At 37.9% G+C, this 25,426-nt stretch overlaps 1 protein-coding gene across 1 annotated transcript; it reads right to left on the bottom strand.

Moving 5' to 3' along the window:
• Positions 1-13,011: 13,011 nt before the first annotated feature.
• On the bottom strand, positions 13,012-14,563 carry LOC115729675. Its single transcript, XM_030660296.2, has 2 exons — positions 14,440-14,563; positions 13,012-13,548 (listed from the first exon to the last, which is right to left on the bottom strand). The coding sequence occupies exons 1-2, from the start codon at positions 14,440-14,442 to the stop codon at positions 13,012-13,014; spliced, it is 540 nt and encodes a 179-aa protein (XP_030516156.1). The 5' UTR covers positions 14,443-14,563.
• Between the last annotated feature and the right edge of the window lie 10,863 nt (positions 14,564-25,426).

Here is a 25,426-nt window from a genome sequence, read left to right as displayed (position 1 = left end):
CCGTGACCTTTGTCAACATTATGTTTATCTTTCATCAAAGCTTCGTAACTCTGACCTCATATGTTATTTTTAGCATGGACTCCACGAATTTTGGCTCCATTTCGTACCTTTTTTTGCCGCTGCATGCAAGCTACCTGCGCTTACATGTCTCGTGAAAGGCCGCATCTGCCGGAAGACGGTCGTGGTCCCTAAAGTTGTCCTAAGTAGGAGATGCTGAGATAATAGAGTCCCACTTTGGTGCAATTATGCTTCGTCCCGTGCCTGTAAAAAAAAAAATGTGTCCGATATGATTTATTAATGACGGTTTAATGATTATTTCATGTTATAATTAATTGTGTTGGTTATTAAAGGCATAAATGAATAGACACAACTCTTTACATGTTTTGATAGATGACGTCTGTTGAAGAGATAGCTTTATTTAAATTGAATCTAGTCCTCTCTCCAACCCATCGAAAAACTACGTTTAACAAACATATGTTAGTTTGTGTTTTATATCTTCCATCAGATAGTTAACGTAAAGTATAGATGGTTAAGGGTGATAAATCGAGTTATTCATCGTTTTTGTCTTTTGCATCAATCGTTCTTGAGGAATCGTTATGGACAAAGGTACGTCTTCATCCTTATTGTGAAAATCATGAGGATCAAAAGGTCCGTCTATGATTGAATTTCCGCATAAAGTTTACGTTAATCGCTTCGAGTTGGTATGAGAGCTTTGTTTACGATCTCATGATTTTTTGATAATATGCCTATATGAAGTTTCTATACTTATGGATCAAGGCTCGATGAATTTTTGTGGCTTTGACAAAATTGTGGGGCATGATGAATTCAAGTTAATGTTTTTTTTTTTTTTTAAACTTATGGATGAATTTTTGGAGTTTTTGAACGTTTTGAAATATCGGGCAATTTCGGGTCATGAAAAGAAAAATGTTGATTCCAACCGTATTCCGGCTACCCGCCATCCAAAATTCGTCCAATAGAGTCGCATCACAATGGGCAACAAAAGCCCTAAGTTTGTTCGGTATTATGGTGATTGCCAAACGCGAATTAAGTTGAAAAAATTTTCGGTGGTTAGGGTTTTTACATCCAAAGGTTTTTGCTTAATTCTAGTCAATTTCTTGGTCGTTTTCGCCGATTCAAGGACTTGTGTGGTCACGTCGACGACATTTTCGAAACTCAAATTTTAATTTGGTCTAAAGTGGATTTTCGGAGGAGATACGGACAACGGACACCATGGCGTAGCTCTGCGAAAGGGCGAACAGGGGCGAGAAGAAGGCGCGCGGAAGCAGATGAATTGCAGGGGTGATTTAGGCACTAATTTGCCGTTTTCTTTTGCCCTGTTTTGTCTTTTTCCTCATTTTGTCCTTTTCTGAAAATTACAGTTTTGCCACTGTTTTGTCCTCTTATGAGAATTACAGTTTCGCCCATGTTGTCTTTTGCGCAAAATTACAGTTTTGTCCATATTTTGTCCTTTTGCGACGAAAATCACTATATTGCCCTTGACATGTAAGTATACTATTTTTCCCTTAAATGCTGAATTTACGATTTTGCCCTTGGGCGTGTGAATTTAATAAAACTGAGAATTAAGTGATTTGTTAGTCACTAAAGTGGCCGAACCTTAAGCTTTTTGATTTTTTTTAAATTCATATTATTTTATTCAATTATTCATTGATTATTTGATGCTATGATTGAAATTGATATATTAAAATATCTTTATTGGTAACGCGGATATATTGAAGTGCATTTATTATAACAATTTAGGGATTAACCCAAAGGTTAATTAATTTCGTATAATTCATGAATGTAATAGTCGGTGATTCAAATGTCTTATTAGATTTATTTGTATATCCAAAGATAGCAAATAAATTTTAATGAGTTATATTCGTAATTGCCAAATAAAAGTTATTAGCATCATTATGGTTAGTATGTTGGCGTATGATAGGATCTCTCAAATGAGAACTATGATATACATGTAATGTTTAATTTGAATCTGATTGTGATATTCTCAAAGCGTTAATGTATGAGTATTTTCTTGTATACTTGCAGTATTTGTACCTATTTCTCTTCATTCATACGGTTCGCCTGTTCCATTATTTGATGGAATGAATTTCTTTGATTGGAGTGAACAAGTCTAATTTTACTTAGGTGTCCTGGATCTTAATTTAGCACTTCAAGTTGAGAAATCGGCTGCTATTATTGATGAGAGTAGCGGTGATGAAAAGTCTTGCCATAAAATTTGGGAAGAATCAAACAGACTAAGCTTGATGTTCGTGCGAATGACAGTAGCAAACAACTTAAAAACATCTCTTCCCAAAACTGACAATGTTAAGGAATTTACAACATTTGTGGAAGAGCGTTCTCAAACTGGCGACAAGTCACTTATTGGTACAATGATGAACACTTTGACCACCATGAAATTTGATGGTTCACGTACCATGTATGAGCATGTACATGTACTTGAGATGACGAATTTAACAGCAAAGTTAAGGATTTTGGGAATGAACATGGATGAGTATTTTTAGTGTAGTTCATTCTTAATTCCTTGTCTCATGAGCAATATGGGGCATTTCGGATGAATTACAATTGTGACATTACGTATTCCGACTCACTTTTGAAGCTTTGGATGAATGAAATGTATCATTGATGTATTTCGATCGAATTTCACTCGGAATTGATCCCTTTTGAGCAGACTAACCAAATGGGAATGACTGCCTAGGAAAATCAAGTATGTGGACCTAAGAATTTGATCCTAGTCCGACTCTTTGGCTATGAAAATTGTCGAGGGAATTTTTTGAACTAATATAGGCCGATCTTAGAATGATTAAGGAATGATTTGAATAATACCCTACGTTCGGATCACGGATGATTCCGTTTGACCTCGTATGGGTTCCAAACGTCCCTAAATTATTTTCTAACGATTGTGTCTTTCGGGATTAGTGATTGACCCTCGCATTTGAATGACAACCAAAGTCGCCATGGCTCAAGAAATTCTTAAACGTGATATAAATCACGAGTCTATACGCGTAACTCCTAAAAGCCGCCCGTTAGTTTGAGATACGCTGAAATTCAATTGATTGAGATTGATCGCGAATCGAGTTTCGGAATTTGACGTCGGACTTTCGGGGATTTCAATAATTAAATTTTGGACGTTTCTTTATCCAGTGTATAATTTCTTCGCGGTTTGCCACAAGGGGTTTAGGAAAAATAAAATTTGGACTAGAAATGGGAAAAGACCCATTTACCCTTGGAGAATACCCAATTTTTCACTTGGACCGAAGGGCATTTCGGTCAAAACCCCCTCTTGGCTGAAAATATTGACTAGTCTTGGTGAGGAAATTCCATTTTTGCCCTTTTTGACTTTGAAAACCCAAAATATCTCTCCCAAAAATTATCCAACCTTTATTAATTAATTTCTTGATCTTCTTCTCCATAAATTCAAGACCACTTTCTCTCTCTAGCTCACACTCCCTCACTTGGCTGAACTCCCCCTTGCTCTCTCTCTCTCACCGAAAATTTTCCAAGCCGCCGCCGGTGTCGCTTTGAACCGCCGGAGCTTAATTCTCCACCGTGAGTCACCTTGAATCGTCGGAGTAGCTTGGGTTGAAGCCGATCAAGGGGAGTCGCCGGAGCCGCCGGTTGGAATCAAAATTTCTCTCGACTTTTCCGCCGGAAAATTTGTTAGATTTGTGGTAAGATGGTTCTTAACCTTAGATTAGGTATCTAGGTTGCTAATAGACTTTGGATTGAGTAGATTGGATGAAAAATTGGTTAGATTTGCCCAAGAATTTGCTTTGGCCAAATTGATGAAGGGAGGAGAGAGAGAAGAAAAAAAGAAGATGTTCTTGCATGAATAGTGGAAATGCATGATTGCTAATGTACGGCTAGGATTTAATCTAGCTTTTCTTGCTTTAATATGACGGTTTATATTGAATCTTGATTAGGAAGATTTATCCGATGGCCGGGATTAATTCCTGCTTAGTGGAGATCGATCGGGTGGTGGAGATTAATTGCACGTGAAGATATTTTAATTGTACGGCCTAGATTAATTGCCATGTTGCTATAGTTTATTTTTATGGTACATATTAAATGTACATTAGTAGAATTTCGATCGGACGGAAATTATTAATTGCTATGTTAGCATTGTTAAGATCGTGTGGCGTAGATTAATTTTTGTGATGACAAAAAATTAATCGTGTGACCCAATTGGCCGATGGCTTGAGTATGATCTAATCGGGTGGACCCAATTTATTATTTATTCAACGTGAGTGAATCACGTGATCCCGATCGAGTATTTATACAATACAATTTAAATCGAGTGGTCTCGATTGGACAGTTGAGGAGAATTAGAAAGATCGTGTGGTCCCGATCTTTTATTGGAGAAGAATTAGAAAGGTCGTGTGGTCCCGATCTTTTATCAGAGAAAATTGGTGAGATCGTGTGGTCTCGATCTGCTAATCGGGAAGTTTAGCAAGATCACATGGTGAAGATGAATCGATCGGAAGGATTTAAATGATTGTGCGATATCGGAAGAGCGATTGAGAAATTGTTGTTCATATATGGTCTTTATGAGGATTATTTGAGAGGATTGGTGGAATTTTTAGCTTGAGGCGTTATGACACGAGCTCTGTTGTTATATTACCTTGAGGCGTTAAAAGCGGGATTGTACTTATTATTTTATCTTGAGGCATTAAACGCGAGATATTAACCTAAGGCGTTATTACGCGGGTTATAGTGACTTGACACATTATCACGCGGGTCCGGACTATATAATGGCCTGAGGCGTTATTACGTGGGTCTGTCCAATTATATGTTAGCCTGATGCGTTAAATGCGGGTATTTGAGTAACGTAGAATATTTATATTATAGCCTGATGCGTTAAACGCGGGCTTTGGATCCACATGGAATTTTATATGTTAGCTTGAGGCGTTAAACGCGGGCTCCGGAGTAACGTGGAATATTTTATTGACGGTTTGAGGCATGGAACGCCGATATGGGAGTAACGTGGAATATTTGTAAAGGTGTGACAATTTTTGGGGAAAGAATGAAATATTCGGGGATTTATTTGTGGAGTTTTTTATTGAAGGAAGAATTGTTGGAAATTGCTCACCTATGACGCGTCCGGAGGCATTAGCGCCCTAACCTAGGATTAGGAGCTTTCTTGCTGAGATTTATTCTCACCCCGTCATGGGCTCTCTTTTTCAGACCCTCCGTCTCGATCATGAACGATCCGCCCCGGTGATTCGGAATTCCTCGAGATATGGAGACAGTGGTGACAGAACATCCAGTAGGGGTCGATAAGGTTTATTATCGGTATACTGCAACTATATGGGTGGACATCGGAGAGAATTTTTGGAAACCACATACATATCCGGCTTGGACTTATAGGCATGGGGACATGTTAGTAGAACCGCTAAGGGCTTCGATATCCCCTATTACGGAGTTGGGGAATGGGACCTCACTCAGGCTGCACCTCCCGACGATGTAGTGACGAGCCCGGACACCGGCCCCGAGGATTCGAAGTTCGACCCGGAGGACCCGGTGCCAGAAGAGGATGTGAAGATCATAGAGCCATCGGATGTGGAGCTGCCACCCGAGATAGATGAGGAGATGGAGGAAGCCTTGGGGTCCGAGACCGATAATAGTGAGGACGAGGCCTAGGGTAGTTGGCCTCTTGACTTTTGTTGAGTGAGAACTTTTGAAGTATAGTTAGGCTTCAACCACTAAATCTTTTGTTACATGTGATCGTAGGCTTGGATAGTGGCCTTTGAAGCATTAGGTTTGACTTTTGTAAAGGATATGTGGATATGTATATAATTTTTTTTTTTACCGTCTCAAGTCATCGTATTGCTGTTTGTTTCTGTATGGGAATGATTTATGCTTATGTATAAGTTTGTTGGCCTTTTGGATCCTGGAGAACTGTACATAAGCATGGTTAGGTGGGATGTCGACGATCTTGCAAGGTTCGGGTCATGACAATAACACTACAAAAGATAAGTGGAATGTAAATGAATTGGCCAGTATGCTTGTTCAAGAGGAAACAAGGATAAAGAATCAAAAGATTCATTCAATTCTTCTCTTAAGTCATCAAGAACCCGAAAAGAATTCCAAGTAGAAAGGTAGGAAAGGTAGATAAAGCAAAAAGAAATGATTACATATCCTGAATGACTCTTCTAAGACTTCTCAAATTCACAAGAAAGAACACAATCCTATTAAGTGTTACTTTTGTAGTAAAATTGGATATTTGAAGAAAGATTGTACATTAGAAAAAATCACTAACCAAATCAAGAAAACAAACCCAACAAACGTTTGCAAACAAAACCAAAGTGCATGCAATAGCAGCACTCAAGAGGTTCTGAAGCGACCTCATCTTGAGGGAGAAGGTGGAGGGTATGGGGACAACATCGGGGAAAATGTCATTCAAATGGGGTAGATGGAATAGGCTCTCAAAGTCCCCCCGGAACTTGGGCTTCCAATCGGGGTCTTTGAAGTCAAATCGCTTGGTTTTGTTGTCTCTGTTTCTTGATCTCATCCATGGCGACTATAGGAGCAAAAACCTCGCATCCAATCCAGTGATAGCCTAGAAAAGCCCTGCCGTGTCTCTTGCTCTTGGTATGGTGATACGAGAGGCCATGGCGATGGCGGTGGTAGGGATGAGGGACAACAAGTTTCACTTAGCATGGCAAGAGGGCGTCCATCAGTCCCACCCGAAGCGGAGATTCCTACGACGAGACGATGGACCGAGTCGTTTGCCGAGTTTAATGCAACCGAGTTTAAGGAACGGTGCTTAGTCTCCATTTTTTTCCCCAAATTGAAAAATCTACTATTCTCTTCTGTCTCTCTTTGTCTATCCCTATTTAATCAAGCAACCTCGAGAAAAGTAAAATTTAGTGTCCAACCCTAGTCTTCACGGCCATCTACAAATCAGCATTTGTCTTTGCCTTCAGGTGAGTTTCATTAAACAAACCTAAATTGGGGTTATCCGCTAAGACCTAACATTGCTTTCTAAGAGGAGTGTGTCTACCGATTTCACCATAGCAGCATACTTAATAATAATATATATTATTATTTCATTTTAATCGTCGAGATTGAAGGAGTCCATTCAATACTTTTTTTTCATTTCAATTCAAAGTGATGAGGCAATTAATTTCTGCCTCACATTGTGTTTAATCCATTGATATGCCCCTCATAGGGTTTCATTAGTTTGGCAGCATGTCTGTGCCTTAATCACCTTACCAAAGTCCAACCCGGAGTCTACTAGGTGAGATTCAATAGTTTACTGCATTAATAATTTGGATTGTTTGTTTATCATTATCACCTGACAAAAGTCCAACCCTATCGAATCTCGCCTAGTAAACCCTTGGTTGGACTTTGGTTAGGAGATAATAATAAAAAGACAATCAAGATTACTAATGCAATAACCCGTTGAATCTCGCCTAGTAAACCCCTAGTTGGACTTTGGTCGGGTGATTGAAGCACAGACATACGATCAAACAAATGAAACCTATGAGGGACATATCAATGGATTAAACACACTGTGAGGTAGAAATTAATAGCCTTGTCACTTTGAATGAAAATGAAAAAAAAATAATTAAATTGACTTCCTCAATCTCAATGATTAAAATGAAATAATAATAATATGTTATTATTTCGAGTATGCCACTATGGATAGATCAGTAGACACGCTCCTCTTAGGAAGCAGTTCTAGTTCTTAACTGATAACCCTAATGTAAATTTGTTTAATGGAACTTACCTGAAGACAAAGACAAATGCTAATTCGTAGATGGCTGTGAAGACTAGGGCTTGCTATTGAATTTTACTTTTCTCGAGGCTACTTGATTAAATAGAGACAGATAGAGAGATAGAGGAGAAAAGGAGATTTTTCAATTTGGGAAAACAATGGAGACTGAGCATTGTTCAAATCAAATGACCTTAAAATCTATGAATTAAAGGAGCACGCATATTCTAATCTATCTATAAGATGAGACATTTTCAAAATGTGCTATATCAACTAGCATAAATAAAACTAACAATGAACTAGTCCTGTGCTACGAACCATAACAAATGCTTATTTATTTATTTATTTTTTGTGAAAATGATAAACATAAATTCTTGTGAATCGAATGACTAATTATATGTCTATCTAATGTTAGATTAATTTTCGGTATGTGTAAATGCAATCTTTATGGAACCCTAATGCCAATCTTTATTTGGTTTTTGTTATGAAAGTTATGCATCATCCTATAATATGCGGTCTAGATAAATATGCTCTAAATCTATATGCATTGTGAGACTAATAACATTGAGATGCATTGAAACACATATTATACTTAAAATTCTTCATTTTATTGATAACATGTCATTTCGAAACAATCGAATCTCAACTCACTCAAATAAATTATAAAAAGTCATGTGAGACATATGAGGTCCGGCCTTAGTGTTTTAAAAATCCAAAAACCAATAATGCCTTGGGTAATGGAAGGAAGTAATCAAATCACGAATAATCTTCGGTTCTATTAACTATTAACATGTAATTAAAATAAACAATATGTTGAAACTGAGCTATAAAAGCAGTAAACTTTGACTTACCTGGATATGAAATCCTTACGCAAAGGATGACCAAGGCGGCAGAGAGATTCTAACGTTGCTGTGACTTGCGGCCAAAGTTGCAGATCAGCCTGTACAACAATGTTGCCGCGTCGGGCCAAGGCGGCAGGGACTCGGCTGGACATGTGGACGAGATGATGAGCGCGTGAGCAACAGGAGCAACAATGGCGTTGAAAGATGAGGCCTTCTAAAAAACTGTAGTCTCTCTCTACTGTTTGCTCATCCTCTCTTTTAGGATTTTCTCAGTATCTACCGCCCTCTTTAGAATGCCTCCTTTCGCTCTGTATTTATAGAGATGGAGGTTGTTGTGAGTGAAGATATCCCAAGATAATAGCATATTTTCGCTCAACTTACGTTGATCTTCCGAAAAGAGGGGAACCGCACAATTTTGAACGGAAATGGCTACATTATCAAAGTCAAACCTTTTAAATCTCTCTCCGCGACCAGGTTATTTATTAATAACTAATTGCTGATGATCTTTTTTCTTTCTGTTTATTATTATAGTTGTTGTAACTATTAATGTTGTTATTATTACTATTTAGAACAATTTTGAAGCGGATAAGTTTGGTCCTAAATGTTATTGTTACCTAAATACAATGTTATGAAATGCGTAACGCCTAATGCTATTTTGACATTTTTATTTAGAACTCTAGGTCAATTGATAATAGTCATGAGATGAATAATTCAATGGGAAAGTCAAAATTTAGGTTTCAGCAATGTTAAATGAATGCATGGCATATATAAAATGTAGTGCATAGTCACAAAAAAAAGTATTGGATGTTATATGGAATTGCTATGTCTAGATGGTGGGTACTGAGTTTATATGTTCGCTTCTTATATAGAACAATTGTTTGTTGGGTGTGGAACATTATCAGATCTGCTTCGAGATAAAATTTAATTAACTTCTTTAAAAAAAAAATTTACTCGTTATCATATAACATCATTCCTACATCCTAAATTAATCACCCAATAATAGTCTCAAGAATTTATTTTCATATTAGTCATATGGATGAAACCAGAGGTTAATAAATTATGAACAATACATGAAAAACGCTAGTACTAAACATATGGAGAATGGGGGCACAATTATGACTTGTGGGCCATCCTATCCCATTAGAATAAAGCATTCCTAATATCATTGTTGTTTAATCATCCATTCATCTATTACATTGATTATAATTAAGTTTCTTCAATGTTCTTAAGTGTTGTCTCATCTATTCCTTTGATTCCCAATACCTAGTTACGAGAATGAACAATCAGTCTACCACGAAGATTCAAATGAAAGAAGAAATGTATATGTTAAACATTATTTTGAACAGCAGTAGCCAGTGAATAATCTAAAGAAAGAAAGGACATCATGAATGAGTAGCTTGCAGTTGATATTGTGCATAGCATGTTGGCATAAATGCAAACGTGCTTGAAGGATCAATTAGGTTTAAGCTATACCTATTATAAATAAGTCTTGAATGGCGAGCATCGAAGGAGAGGGAGAGAATATTCGTATTTTGTTGGCACGTCTAGCCCTCGCAATATTTTGAGGGGCCTCGTTGAACAGTTTTGTTGAGAGATTTCCTCGGCTCTAACTAGTCTACCATATCACATTTAGATGAAGTCAGTATTCTTAAAAAAATTTAACATTACAAAAAAAAAAAAAAGATTTTCTCGGAACTGGCTAGTCGACCGGATCACCTTTGAACGAAGAATGATTAGCTATAGCAATTGACTTCGGATATGAGAAAGGAGGCAACAGGAGCAACCTCAAGAAATGGTCGTTGAAGAAGGCAGTCATGACTGAAGTTCGAGTACTTTGGCATTACAATTTTCTTCACGGCGGCGGGACTGTTGGCAATCGGGAAGCCATGACAGCCAGCAACGACATGAGAGGAAAGGATTCAGAGGGAAATAGCCAAGAGAGTGGCTTATGGATGCTCAGAGATCACCCGAGTTACTTGGTCAATGCTCTCTGTTCTTGCCCCTTCTCAGCGTGCAATGTCCTGTGGTGGCCAGCGACGGAGGTTGGGCTGTGGCTGTTGGTGGAAGGAGGGCGACAGAGACGGCAACGAAGAGGGAATGAAGATCAAAGGAATCGACCAGAGCTAGAGAGAATTTGCCGAACTCCTTTTTGCGTGTGAAGGTGCTCTGCTTCTGTTCTGCCCCACTCTGCAGAGCAAATGAAATTTGAAGGGTCAAATGCTCAGTACGAAGGATTCCACCTTTCTCGTTGAACATGATTTTAATAAATTATGACTTTGTGCGTGAAGGAAAGTCTTTCGAACTCATCGTGAAAGTGGAAACTCGTCAAAGTAGAGTCACAGCCCGTCATCCAGGGGCATCAACAGTGACCCAAATGTTTTTGCTGCACGATTTTATCTGGAGTTCCGCCAAAGACAAGATTCTCGTCCCCGGTTAGCTCTCATTCTATGGTCTTTCTTCTTCAAATTCCATCCCATAGCTTCGAATTTTTGAGTTCACAGTTCGAGATGTCGGTCTCAAGTGAACTTTGCTTGTGTTGAATGATTCAGTCGAGGTCTGCCTAAAACCCTCGAGCACGGCTCGCGCAGATGATGTCAGATCTGCTGTCGAGAGGTAACTCCGAGAATCTCTCCCGACAAATATGATTTTAGTGGATGAAATGTTGTCCACGCCACGCATTCAATGGGCGAACATGGTGCGTACTGCGTTTGATCTTTAGCTAGTTAAAGGAGGAAGCATGAGATACTCTGCTGAAAAAAAAAGAAAAAGAATTTGTACAGCTTAAGTGGTTATGAAGCATCTGTTCTGTTAAAAGGTTAGACTGATTAACGAGGAAGCTGTTGAATTATTTTCTTCCCTTGTTGGACTAGAATAACCGCTTTATCAAGAGAGAGTAAAAGTATAGAAGCAAAACCACTTGGTAATATTTCATAATAAAAGTGCTTTCTTCTTACTAAATTCATTCACTATCAATGAGTTTAGAGCAAAATTTCTTGTCGATAACAAGTAAACTTGACTTCATGGATGAGAAAATTTCAAAAGTAACTTTCTAAAATACTAACCGTAAACTTCACATCCAAAGAAATCTAACTCTTAAGTTATAAATAGTTAACGCGAATGAGAAAATACTAATGTTTATAAATTGGAATGAAGAAAGGATTATTTTGTCCATGATAGTCATTTTCGATGACAAATCATTCGAATATTTCATTTTAAAATGTGAAAATCTCTCTGCACGTCTTGTGATGTCATATAGATACACATACAATGTTTAGCGAGAAAATTGATTTAACTGCTTGGTAATGTTATTTTGGTTCCATCAAATAAAACATGTAGTAAGATACAAAACTAAATTAGAGTTAATGCTGCTTGAAGAATAATGATTTCTCAAAAGAAATGACCAATTGAGTGGAACTGAAAAAAAAAAAAATTAGTTCATAAAATTTTTAACTTTCGTACCTTAAGAATTATAAGATATTTGATAAGTACAAAATGATTTGACGCACATTGCAAATAAACACACTTGTTGAATTGCAGAAAAGTTGGGAATTCACTAATTTGTTTTGGACGTTGATGATGGTAGCTTGCTAAAGGGTGACCCGACGGGCAAGTTGACGGAAATGGTCACTATATGCACTCGTTAATGTCTCGATGGAATGTCATTTACTAGAATTGTGCATTGAAAGCAACTCTACATTCTGCAATCAGAATGAACAAGGGACAGGAGACAAACCAGAGCAATGAATATTTATGGATATAGTCACATGCGTACCGAAAGAGGAAGCGGATCCTTCGGAAGCCTAAATTGAACCTCATATTTCCCCGTCTCTTTGTGGATTTCAGATTCTCTGTGTCGTTGGTAGCTTCCCCAGTCACCAAGGTCTTGGTCCGGCTCTGTTCCACAGCTTTCTCTTCTCAAGACTTGCAGGGATGGGAATTCAACATATTATTTCTCAAGTAAGAAGCTCTTGAATTTAGGCAACTCAAAAAGTCTAAGATCAATCAACTTGGTTGATGCGGAATGTATTAGTAGTGCGTTTCTGGATCGATTGGACAGACAGAAATCCAATTAAAAAGCGAAACGGTGATGTGCCAAGAACCGGTGGATCGGGTTGACGATATTGGATCGAGCTCAAATTCGGTTGGCTGAAGCGAAACAGCGTCTTGATCAATATTTACAGCCTTTGGCTATAACTAATGCTGGATTTTGGCGATTTAGGATTGTCTAGATGGATTTTCCTATTTTTTTTTAGTATTTTCGGGATTTATTTTACTAGTAATGGCAATATTGTAATTTTGGATTTTGATGTTTGGAATCCTATTAGGGCTAGGTTTAGGGTTCACACCCTAAAAAAGGTGTATTATAACATTTTTTTTATAGAATAATTAATGATTATTGATTTCTGAGATTTCCCTCTTAGCAAGATTTGCTAGAATTTACGCGCTAAGTGCTGCGTCACCGGTGAAGCTGATTGCCGTACTGGTCACTTCTTCACATTCTTCATGGGTAGCAACTAGTTCCATATCTTCACATGACTCCACCACCAGCTCTTGGATTTGCTCGAGAAATTTCCGCATGAAGGTTGGGAACAACATTTTCAAGTGTGGGCAACTCTGAACCTCCATGAATCTCAAGTTTGGGAGCGGGACGTTGGGGAGACCATCGGACTGACAAATGTGACTCAAGTTTTGGAGATCCCGCAAAACCAGCCTCCTTAATTTACCTCTCTTTGTAGCCATCTCATCACCTTCGTATATGATCTTGACCGAAGGGCATGATTTCACTTGTAGGATCTCTAGACGGCGCTGCAGTCTCTTCCATATATGGGATGGGGCAACACGTTGGAGATTGTAACAGTGCTCCGCACAAAGAAATTCCAATTTGCAAAAGGAATCATTGGGAATTTGATCGTTCCATGGCTCTTTGCATTGAGCACCTATAATTTGTAGACTTGCTATATTGGGAAATTTAACCTGCACAAGGATAATGTCAGAGAAGAGGATAGTAGCAAATTATTACATCGTTTGTTCTAGAACATTATAATGCAAGAATATAGATGACCACAATAAGTGATAGAGTGTTAGATATATCTCGAGTTTGAATCGTTTACGGATATAGATCGGTTTGTTAAAATTGCAAGATTTTGACTGATCAAGATATGCTGCAGTGGACTTCTTGATTTTGGGCAAAAAAGGTCAAATCTTTTCTTGTGTGACCGATTCTTGATATTGCGTACAGGAGGAGAAAATTCTTCTTAGGCAAAGAAGAGAGTCACTAAAAAACAAAAGAGAGGGGCTTAAATAAAATATTTTATTGTGGAGCCCATAGCGTAAAAGAAAGAAGGGCTTCTTTGCTTTTATTTATCCCTGACATGTGCATAGAGAAGTTGCACATAAGAAGACATAAAAGGTAGTTATTTCTCTCTATATGAAAACTGTATGTGCATAGAAAGTCCATCAACGAGCCGCTCGAAGAAGAACGTTGCGCATGGAGGATAGTGAACGTATGAGACGTTCTTGAGTTCAGCCATACGAAGTGCTTCAGATACAGATGAGGATTTTCTGCTTGTGAGTTATATTATATTCAATTGAATTGTTTATTTGTAAACAACTAGGGCTTGGGTATAATTTAAATGCGGAAAAGACGAGCGTCTTGAACGATTATAACTGCGATTCTCCGATTATAGTGGATTGTTCTTGCTGGCTCTCCCCGTGGATGTAAGTACCGATATTCGGACCGAACTACGTAATCTCTAGTGTCCTTTATCGTTCATCGTTATTTCTCTGGATTTTTCACATTGACTTATTTACAAGATCCTGGTTAGTTTCCGCATGTATTATATTTTATTACAAAATAGAGCAAACCATCTCATTGAACAACGGCTGTAGCGATTCATAATTTTCTTCGGCCGTCTCGCCAAACTTCCTCTCGACACTTGTAGGACTTGGGATGAACGCTCCAAAATCAAGGCACGACACGATAGTTATGTGTTAAAGGAGTAAAACACCCAAAGTCATTAAGAACTAGGGTTTCTGCATGAGTGGTAAAAAAATGTTGGTTGAAACATGTTGTTGTTTCTATCCATGCAAGCGTCGGTTCAAAAGTTTCGCAGATTCATGATATATGTGCGTGCCAAGGGGATGATAGCAGATTATGATTATGTGATCGTAGGATCGGCAAATATCAACCAAAGATCTTTGGATGGCTCAAGAGACACCGAAATCACAATGGGGGGTTATCAGCCGCATCACACTTGGACCAGGAAAAAGAGGCATCCGCGTGGCCAGGTTAGTTACATTGGGTTAGCCTCTCATCTACATAGAACATACTAGGCAAACGCCCGAGCGAGTGCAGCAGAATCGATTTAGAAACGTAATCTTGTAAATAAATATGTCAACTTACGCTATGCAAGTTTACGGCTATAGGATGTCGCTTTGGGCGGAGCACTTGGGAGATTTAGAAGACAGCTTTAGGGAACCGTAAAGCACTGAATGTGTGAAGAGGGTGAGCAAAATAGCCAAACGGAATTAGAAAGCTTACGTGGGTGACGACCAACATAATCCCAAAGAAATGAGAGGGCACCTGATGTAGTATCTGATTCATGTGAGCAGAGACGGTAAAGTGGGTCCTCTGGCCAGTTTTGAAACGTTTCTTGATGAGGGAGGCCAAATCCTCGGATCGCCCACCACTCTTCCTGATGCTCTCACCACATGACAAAATATGTAAATTAGTCGCATTCGATTATTAGGTGTGCAATATGCCAAAATTTTCAAGTGACTTTGTGTTAGATTGCGCCTATTTGAACTCCTCGACTGGAGAAATATGAGTGGAATGAGCAAGCATGAGCATGACAAAGCAAGTTATGAGTTAGATAGATACTCTCTACTAATTAAATAAAATTGTGGGCATGACATGCGATGTCATTGTTGTATAAAGTGCTTGCGATGAGTTGATGTTATTGTGTGAATAGTGACATATAATTTCTATGGATCATTAAGTTCTTGGCTAAGTGCTTTCCAAATGAGATTTATAGAATAAACTTCTTATTGTCTTAGAGGGAAAAGATTCGACTTTTTCAGACCATATAATCTCTTACTAGCCTGTCGATCATAGGGTCTTTTCAATGAAGTAAGCAACCTGTTTTGGTCGTTTTTATTAGACAAAAAGTGATTGGGATTATTAGAACTGTGACTTTAGTTAGTAAGCTCGTTCAAACTATTTTCTGAAATTCTTGAAAGAGCCTAAAAATTTAATATATTATTTTCCAATTGATATTCGCATATTAAATGCATTAATGTTTAACAAAATGGTTTTTTTCTTTTCCAGAAAAAATTTGAAGAGCTTGGTCAAGAGAAAAAGTAAAAGTATAGTAGAAATATCTCTCTTGGTAATATATTATAATAAAAGTGCTTTTTTCTCATTAAGAGTAAGTCAATTTTCATGAGTCTAGTCCATAATTTCTTGATAACAACAAGTACAATTTACTTTATGATTGCGAAAATTTCAGGAGTAACATTCTGAAAAATTAGAATAATATAAACATCACATCCAAAGCTATCCGAGCCTAAAGTAACAACTAGTGAAAAATTATTTAGAGTAAGGAACTATTTAAGTAAGAATTTTGTAAAATTGACTCTATGATGCACGACACACACCCACACATATAGAACACATACGTTTGTAAATCACAGTCTTAGATAACAATTAGACACTTATAAATCTGGGCACCTTATGGTATTAGAGCCACTACCTCTTCTGACGTTTGATGGAGAAAATTAAAACTGTCCCACCATTTGACATTGAATTTTCTAACCAGATTTGGCATGTATCTATTTGATACCCATGAGACTCTAAAGTTGATGAAGAAATGGGCTAGGGTTGGGAAACGTGATTCGTATAAGTTGGAGAGGATTTTGAGTTCAAAGAGTCTAAAACTCTTTTTGATTTGTGGAGGCATGATTTCAAGGTTGGGCCAAAATGATCCCACCACCCGTTGAACCAGTTGGAAAGCTGGTCAATTTTTAATTTCTGTTTTGAAGTAAAAATGCAATGAATGGTGATGGTTCTTATTTTGGAGGTAAAAGGCATTCCACCAGGCTTTTTTGATAATCCATGTGGTATGATATGGTAATCTGGAAGTTAACCCAGCTTGGAATTTTGAGGAGGTAGTGGGTGATGAGTTCCAGTTCATTGGGTGAATGATTTTTGAAATGATTGCTGTAGAATCTTTATGATAAATCCATCTTCAATTGCGATTATATTTTGAAAAGTACTTTTGTTGATAAACTTTGATTTTTGTGTTGGAGGGGTTGCCTGTTGCCTAATGACCACCTCATTGGAAATCCTTTTGATATTCTTAATGAAGTGACAAGTGGTGATGGGTTTGGACTCCCTTCTGTTGATTGTCATAGAGCTTCTTCCTTGGGTTTTTTCAGAGTATGGGCAATGAATTTTAGGGTTCCTTCTGGAAGTACTGATGCTAATTGTGATATATCTAGCAAAAATCAGTTTTGATGCAATATTTAAAAAAAATCGTTTTGTAACACTGCTTTTCACAAATGTCAAGACTCACTTATGAGATGTTTGATAAGTATAGAATGATTTTATACTCGATGCAAATAAACAACCTTGTAGAAATTCAGAAAAGTCGGTAAAAATTCACTAATTTTTTTCAATGATAACGATGGTAACTTACTAACGGGTGACCCGACAAGCAAGTTATCGGTCATATATTTTTACAAACAAAACCACTTCTTAAATTTTATCACCACGGATGTTCGTCCTCGAAAACTCAAAAACCGTTATCGCATTGCCTATTAATGTAGAAACACCATAATGTAGAACCACCATATCATTTCTTGAGACAAATTGGATGCAATGCACGTGTTGTCGTCCATGAAAGACTCTTTAGGAAATTTAGAGGAAATAGTCACAATGTGCACTCGTTAATGTCTCCATGGGATGTCATTTATTAGAATTGTGCATTGATGGCAACTCCACATTCTCAATCAGGATGAACAAGTGACAGAAGCGAAACCAAAGCAACGACTATATTGAAGTAAATAGCCACAAACTCTGTGCAGAAACTTAATCTCATAATACGAACGCGTTATTCTATTTGTCAAACATCATATTTCCAAATTTCTTCGTTGATTTCAGATTCTCTGCTCGGTTGGTAGGGTTCCCAGTCACCAAGTGCCTTGGTCCGGCTCTCTTATTCAGCTTACCCTGCTCCAGACTTGCAAGGATGGGAATTCCACAGTAATTCTCAGGTAAGAAGCTCTCGAATTGAGGCAACTCGAAAAGTCTAAGAGCAGTCAACCTGAAGAAGGTGATTGTCGTACCGTTTGCCTCTTCACATTCTTCATGGCCAGCAATGAGTTCCACTTCTTCACATGACTCCACCACCAACTCTTTGATTTGCCCGAGAAATTCCACCATGAAGGTTGGGAAATGCACTTCCAAATGGGAGCACCTCATAGCCTCAATGTATCTCACGTTTGGAAACAGGACGTTTGGGAGACCATCGGACTGCCAAATGTGCCTCGAGTTTTAGAGATCATGTAAAACCAGCCTCCTCAATTTACCACTCTTGTAACCATCTCATCACATTTATACATGATCTTGATCGAACGGCATGATTCCACTCCTAGGATCTCGAGACGGCTATGTAGTCTCTTCCACATATGGGATGATGCAACTCGTTGGAGATTGTCACGGTTCGAGAAACTCCAATTTGCAAAAGGAATCATCGGAAATTTGATTGCTCCATGGCTCTTTGCACTGAGTGCCTTCAATTCGTAGACTTGCTATATTAGGAAGTTTAATCTGCACAAGGATTAGCGAGAGAGAGAGGAGGATAGTATCGGATTACTACATTGTTCGTCCTAAAGCATGATAATGCCAATAATACGGATGACCACAGTAAGGGATAGAGCAAACCATCTCATTGGACAACGATTGTGGCGGCAATTCATGATTTTCTTCTTTTGATCAACTACCTTTTAATTAAATGCGCCAAAATTAGGGCACCCCAGAATAGTTATATTTGTGGAGGAAGGGAAACTCATCACCACTCCCTTTGATTGACTACCTCCTTCCTTCATTTGGGAGTCGCTCTTTGCCACGTGTCTCAGCTTTTCTGCTCCATCTACCTTCACTTTTTTCAGTTTGGGGAGCATGACAATTGTTTGTTCCGTACTTGAATCACGAGACCCACAATCAAACAACGATTCTAGGGAGGGACAGCTTTTAATAGAGACTCTTTCCAATTTGGGGAGCAATACCCTTGTTTGTTCCGTGTTTGAATCAAGAGATCCACAATCAAACAACGACTCCAAGGAGGGACAGTATGAAACAACGCCCTTTCGGTACCAATTTCATGAAAAAGCCTTTTCGATTGATCGGTGTGAATTAATTGGAAAAATTTGACATAAGGACCATATATTATGTGCAATCAAAAATCTGAACAAAAATAAACAAAAATGCCCATAATATACCTTTTAGTTTCTGATTTTTTTTAAAAAAAATCCTCTCATTCCCAAAGATCCGGGTTAGAGCGAGATTTTATCCGCTACATCCTCGAGGATTCGAACCGGTATGCGGATATGTGTATAGAAAAACAACATCCCTTCTCGCCAAAGGGCAGAACACGAATTTCTATACTAAATCACATCCCATTCCACGAGATCGTGGCTAAGGCGTGTGATTTATTTTTTCCGACGGGTCTAGGCACATAGGGAAGCATATATTATGGGCTTGTTTGTTTAAAATTGTGCAAATTTTATAACAAATCAAAACAATCAAGCACGACAAAAATAAAATGAAAATGAGTCAATTTATTTTGGATTTTCGAAAATATGAGAGGGGTGACCAAAAATATGGCATTGGGGTCCACCTTTCCTTATCTAAAAAAAACTTGATCCATTTTTAATTTGGGAAATTATCCTTAAGGTTTGAAAATTTAATTTCAGATAAATGTCTAAACCCAACCAAACATTATCCCTAAAATCAAAGATTATTAGAAAATCTACAAGATAACTCCAATCAATCAATTCAATGAATTTGGGATAATTATTAAGAGCAAGAAGATTATCTGCAAATTAGATATTATCCAATTCAGATGATTATCAGAAATCAGATATTATTCAGTTAGGCACAATCCTTATTCACAACTTGAAAAGATTATAGGAAAATCTCAAGATAATGCAATTCAACCAGATCATTCATTCCCTATCCATCATGGTTCAAATCTTTCAAAATAGGGAATTATCTCATTAGATTTTGAAAATATTCTGGACAATTCAAAATCGAAAAAAATATATTCAGTCAAAGCAATATTATCCACAATGCACTCAAGATATGTCAAGGATATGGACAATTCGACTAAGGCAATTCGAAGTATTCTAAATCCAAGGTAGAAAGTTACCTTATCTCAAAGATTGATTTTCCTAATTCGAATGGACCAACTTGGAGATCAAGCTTCACAACCAATGGATGACCGGCGGATGGACCTCACGTTCTCGACTTGGCCGGCTGGACAGAATACTTGCAGTAGTCGCCTGTGCGGATCTTCGTGCACGATGACCGACGAATATAGGATATCCTTTGGTCTCAAGGTCCACAGTTATCAACGACCAAGCTTCCCCTAAAAAATTTATTTTTTGCTTGAATTATGTGAAGTCAGTGAACCCATAATAGCACTATCAGACCAAGACAAAACCAAAAGAAGATAAGTCCAAGATAAAACTTAATTAGCAGAGATTCTTGTTGTCTTCTTTGACCATGGACTTCAGGGAAAGAACGGCACCGCTTGGACTTGATTGAGGAATCATCACCATGCTAATATGGTGGCGTGGATTTGCTAGATTTATTGCCGAACAAGAAAATAGCAGACAATGATTGCGAAGCCTAGATGTCGTTGACGCACACGTTGTTGGCGATGTTCGGCACGACTGGATAGTGGCAAACGATGATGGCGAGGGACAGCACGAACAAAGACGTCAACCGGCATATGGTCGGGCTCGCCGGCTCGTGGTGGCTTATGGCTCTCGGAGGATGTTCCGCCGAGACTTGCGTTGGAACTCAGCCACAGATCGGTTCTGGTCTAGAGTGTATCTGATGCAGATGAAGCGGCCACTTCTTGTTAAGGATCACGGATCGACAACCTCGTCGTCACCGAGAGTGCAGCAGCAATGACACCTTGGATCAAGGAGCAACCCCAACGGCTTGTGTAGATTTTTTTTCACTCTAACCCATGGCTTCTCTCTCTTTGGTCGTGTAAAGAAATCTGTGAATGGCCCCCTCCTCAAAGTGCCATGAGTGACCATATTTTTGTCGCCAACCGTGATTGTGTGTTCCATGAGGACATGCAAGATGAAACGCAAATCATGATTGTCAATACGATTTAATGGACATGAAACTAAACTAACAGAGAGATGAAATTAAACATGAGAGCACCCCCCTTTTCATTCCCCTTTTCCCTTCATTGGCCGCGACGCCATCTTTCAAGAATGCAGCCCCCACGATTTCTCTTCCTCCACTCTCTGGACGAAACCTCCTCTCCAATTCTGCCGAATGTGAATTATGTGTGGCCTCCTGTAAACCTAGACATAAGCTAGTTTATATAGACAAAAACCTTGCAAGCTTGGGCCTAAATTTTGTAATTATCGCAAAATAGACCCCTCAACAAAAATCAGATTTTAATTAAGTCTTAGGGGGCCTAATTTGCGTTAAAATAAGACTGAAATTTTTTGCCATAATAGACATGCATAGGGCCAGCCGAATCCCACATGTGATGTGGGCTTAGGGTTGCAAATTTAAGCTCGAATTGGAATTTAATTAATTAAATGAATGATTAATTAAAAACCTCAAACATTTAAATGAGCAAGAATAGGTTGGATTAAATTTGAAAATAAGTCCAAGCCTTCTCGAATTTTCAAGACACTTCACCATGCCCGGGCAGAATTTCCCATACAAGTTCGGATCCAGTGGCTTGTCAAATTAAGCTCAATTCCTCACACTGCCGATGCAAATGAATGCATGAATGACAAAAATAAAAATGATTTTGTTATTTTTGTTTAGAACTAAAGTTAGTTCTATTATTTTTTTATGCAGAAAATGATTGAAAAGGAAAAGTCAAAATTTAGGTGTCAACACAGGGACCAAAAAAACTGGAATTACTAGCGAGCTCACTGATGAAAAAGACTTAGCCAGACTCATTGCCTTAAAAAAAAAAAAAAAAAACCTGCCTCAGAGAGGATCTACCATGAAGAATAGAGATCGTTCATGAACACGCATCGAAATATTTACCAAGGTTCCAATAGATTTGGTCGGTAAAACTTCAAGCCGAGTATGCTTGGGGATCAACTGTCTCTGTAGGTGCACTAGGCCATGACGTTGTGATGTGTTGATTATGAGTCGAAGTTAATCCCGGTTGATGTAAAAACCGACCCATGATCCAATTGCAAACAATCAGTGCCAGTCAGAATCGGACTCTTGCCAATCGGAGTGTCCGTAATGCAAGAAGGGAAATTAATTTCTCACAAGAGTTCTTTTCATTATTGAAGATAAAATCGATGTTGAGTCAAGTAAGGGCTGATAATTGTTGGCATATAAATATTTTGTTGTTGGGTTTGGTCTTGTGTCCATGAGGAGTGTGTTTAGTATATATAAAAACTTGTAAGAGACATAGAGAATACTGGGAATAATCGTCCAAGAGAGCTAAGAGTGTGACAAAGCTTATTTCTTGTAATTGATTCATGTGATACTCTAGGATAGGGAAACATTTATGAGTGAGTGAGATAGAGCGATTTTAAATCCATTTTTGCCGATTGTCATGTAACCATCTCGTTAATTCTCCTCCCGGAGCGGGTTAATCCATTGAATCTCGTAAGTTGTGTTCAATTTTTTTTTAATTTAAGCAGTTTATTTCTTACTTAATTCATCTTGTTTGTCTATGTTTCCGCATAGTCCTAACAAACTTGTATAAAAACCCAGGGTAGTTGTTAAGCTATAGCTTGTAAGAAATTCGAGTTGAAGAAATTCACTGGCAAGAATAATTTTAGTCTGGGACGCATTAAGATATTCGCATTGCTGGAGACACGGGGTTTGGATTTAGCATTGCGGGGAGACGTTGAATTCGAAGAAGAAGAAAGGTATGACTTACAAAATTTGAAGAAGGATCCCTATGCCGGAGGAAAAGAATCCTCTATATGCCTGTTTGGTTCAGCTTTGGAAACATGTCTTTGAGAAAATGTAAGTACCTTTGGAGTCAAAAAATGAATCAAATGCCATTTGGTTAAGGGACTTTGGAGCTTTAAATCCCTTTCCAAATGCCGAACCAAACTAGCCCTATCTAGAAGCCAAGTATCCAAACTAAGATGATAAAGAGTCCTCAACCATCTCATGATTTCTTCCTTTGGAACCTTTAAATAAAGTGAAAAAGCTAAAATCCCCAAAGCAGGAAAAGAAAAATATGAAAGAATCATCTGCATTGAAAGAAATATGAAGGAATCATCTCTTCCCTTGTACTGCTTTTTGTTTAGTCTTCCCCCGCAATTTATGGGACTTACCTGCCAAACAGGCAAAATCGGATTCGGTGCACAATATGAATCCGGATCATAAGTCAAGTCTTTTTGAAATATAAATGGGTCAATATTTGATTAACACATACCAGAACCTACTCCACGGGATGGTCCCATTTTTTGGCCCATTTCTCCCATCGATCAGGAAATAACTCTGGCATTTGGTAAGTAAAAATTTAATGCAACAAAACATACAGTGTTCTGTAATTTCTTCGTGATGACATGATATTCTTCTTCAAATACCAGGGCAAATATGTTTGAAACATATACCAGCCAATAGAAAACGGACCGTACCTAAGCCGTGCACGCAAGTTGTGGTTCTCTGAGGAGAAACACCTTGCACGGTGCGAAAAAACCAGATTTGCATGTTCCTACTTTCACTTTTCCTATTGGAAAAACGACATAAATGATTCCTATACTTCAGTTCAATGTACAATATCGCCTATGAACTTTTAATTTATTCAGTATGGTCCCTGAAACATTGGTAAATGTTCAATAGAGTCATTGGACCACTGAACTCTTAATAAATGTTCAATCAATTCGCCTTGATTATATCATATTGATTAGTGTCATATTTTCATTGATTCATGTTAATAGAATTTGTTCATGTGGCTTCCAATCTGTTAAGTTTGACTAGTGGACAAAAAAAAAAAAAACTACACATATATTATCCACATAATATATTTAGATCAAATCAGGAAAAAAATTCCACGTGGGATATTTGAAGTCCCTAATTTTTTTTCCTTTTCTAAAGTATATGGATGAAAAGATGGCTATGCTGACTTATCGTTTCTAACAATCCAAACTCAATATTGCACATCATCATAATGTCTAATTTTTCGTTTGTACTAATAAAAAGTTTAAAGTTCGCATTGAACAGACTAAAAGTTCAGATATTGTAGTGGACGCTTATCAATAGTTGAGAGAACACATTAAACAAATTAAAACCCTAGAAATGACATTGCACATCGAACAAAAATTCAACAATGATTTATGTCATTTTCCTTCCTTCTACGGGAAGATTTTCCTAGATTGTCTGTTGAGCTTCGTTGACTTCACTATTCCTTTAGACCTTTTGATCGCCTTTCAAGCATGCCATTCAGAAAAGCTATTGACCTCAAAAACTATTGGAAGCTTGTTACCTTTACTTGAGGAGATCTATATATGGGTATGTTGACACCTGATTTTTAATCGTCTTTGTTTCGATTTATTTTTGAAAATTCATAAAAAATTCACAAAAAAATTAGAAAATTGCAAAATCAACTTTGGTAGCCTTGGCCAAGCTCAAGGAACCATTTTTGATCAAAAAATAATTTTTCATATTTTTCGCATTTTTTGATATTTTTCAGAAAATAAGAAAATACCCAAAAAAATCAAGAAAAATACCATTCGAGGTCACAAAAATACAGAAAAATAGTCAGTATTTTTCTTTTAATTTCCTTTTCATTTTGACCTCTTAAAATTTGAAAATTCCATTTCGAGTTTGTGTGTTCCTTCACAAATGCACCTCACAAATTAGACATAAAAATACCATTTGGGGTCATCTTATTTTTCTTTCTTCATTATTAAGGTTGTGACATGATTCTCTAGTATTCCATTTCACATTCTGGTCCAATTGCGCCTTAATTTGCTCAATTTTGGCATTAGGGACTTAATTGCACACAAAATTCTTTCATTTTAGTCCCTAGAAGGCCAAATTCAAAATTAAATCTCACTAAGAGGCACCCATGGAACCCTATGACCCCTAGCCTACAGTTTTTGACCTTCTGAATCTAATGGTAGGCTCAATTGAGGTTAATTCCTTCATTAAGGACTCCAATTTTGTAAAAATCGATTTCGGATCCTGCTCAATATTTGGGGTTTTCATTCAATTCATGGGGTATTTTTCACGAAAATCTCATTTTCAGAGGTAATCCATGATGGGAAAGCGATTTTTGGCATCAATTTTATGAAAAAATGTTAATTGCTAGCTCAATTTGGCCACTTATTGCACGAATCGGGTTTGCCGGGTCGGATGGATCCGGAGACCCGGCACTGTTCATTGTCTTCTCCAAAGGGTTCACCGGCGCAAGATAGAGAACAGGAGGCCGTTTTTGCGAACGGTTGGTTTTGGCGAAGAATCTTCGGGAAGCTTCTGGAAGAACCGGCGGTTAGAAGGGGGGAGCACGAGAGTTAACAAAAAAAAAAGGTGCTCGCAAACAAAAGGGGGGATTGAGACAGAAAAAAGAAGAGAGATAGATGCCATTAGAGAGGGGAGTTCCGGGAG

The sequence above is a fragment of the Rhodamnia argentea genome, chromosome 5 (genome assembly GCF_020921035.1).
Source record: "Rhodamnia argentea isolate NSW1041297 chromosome 5, ASM2092103v1, whole genome shotgun sequence".
Taxonomy (NCBI): Eukaryota; Viridiplantae; Streptophyta; class Magnoliopsida; order Myrtales; family Myrtaceae; genus Rhodamnia; species Rhodamnia argentea.
This window is presented reverse-complemented; position numbering and strand designations above follow the sequence as displayed.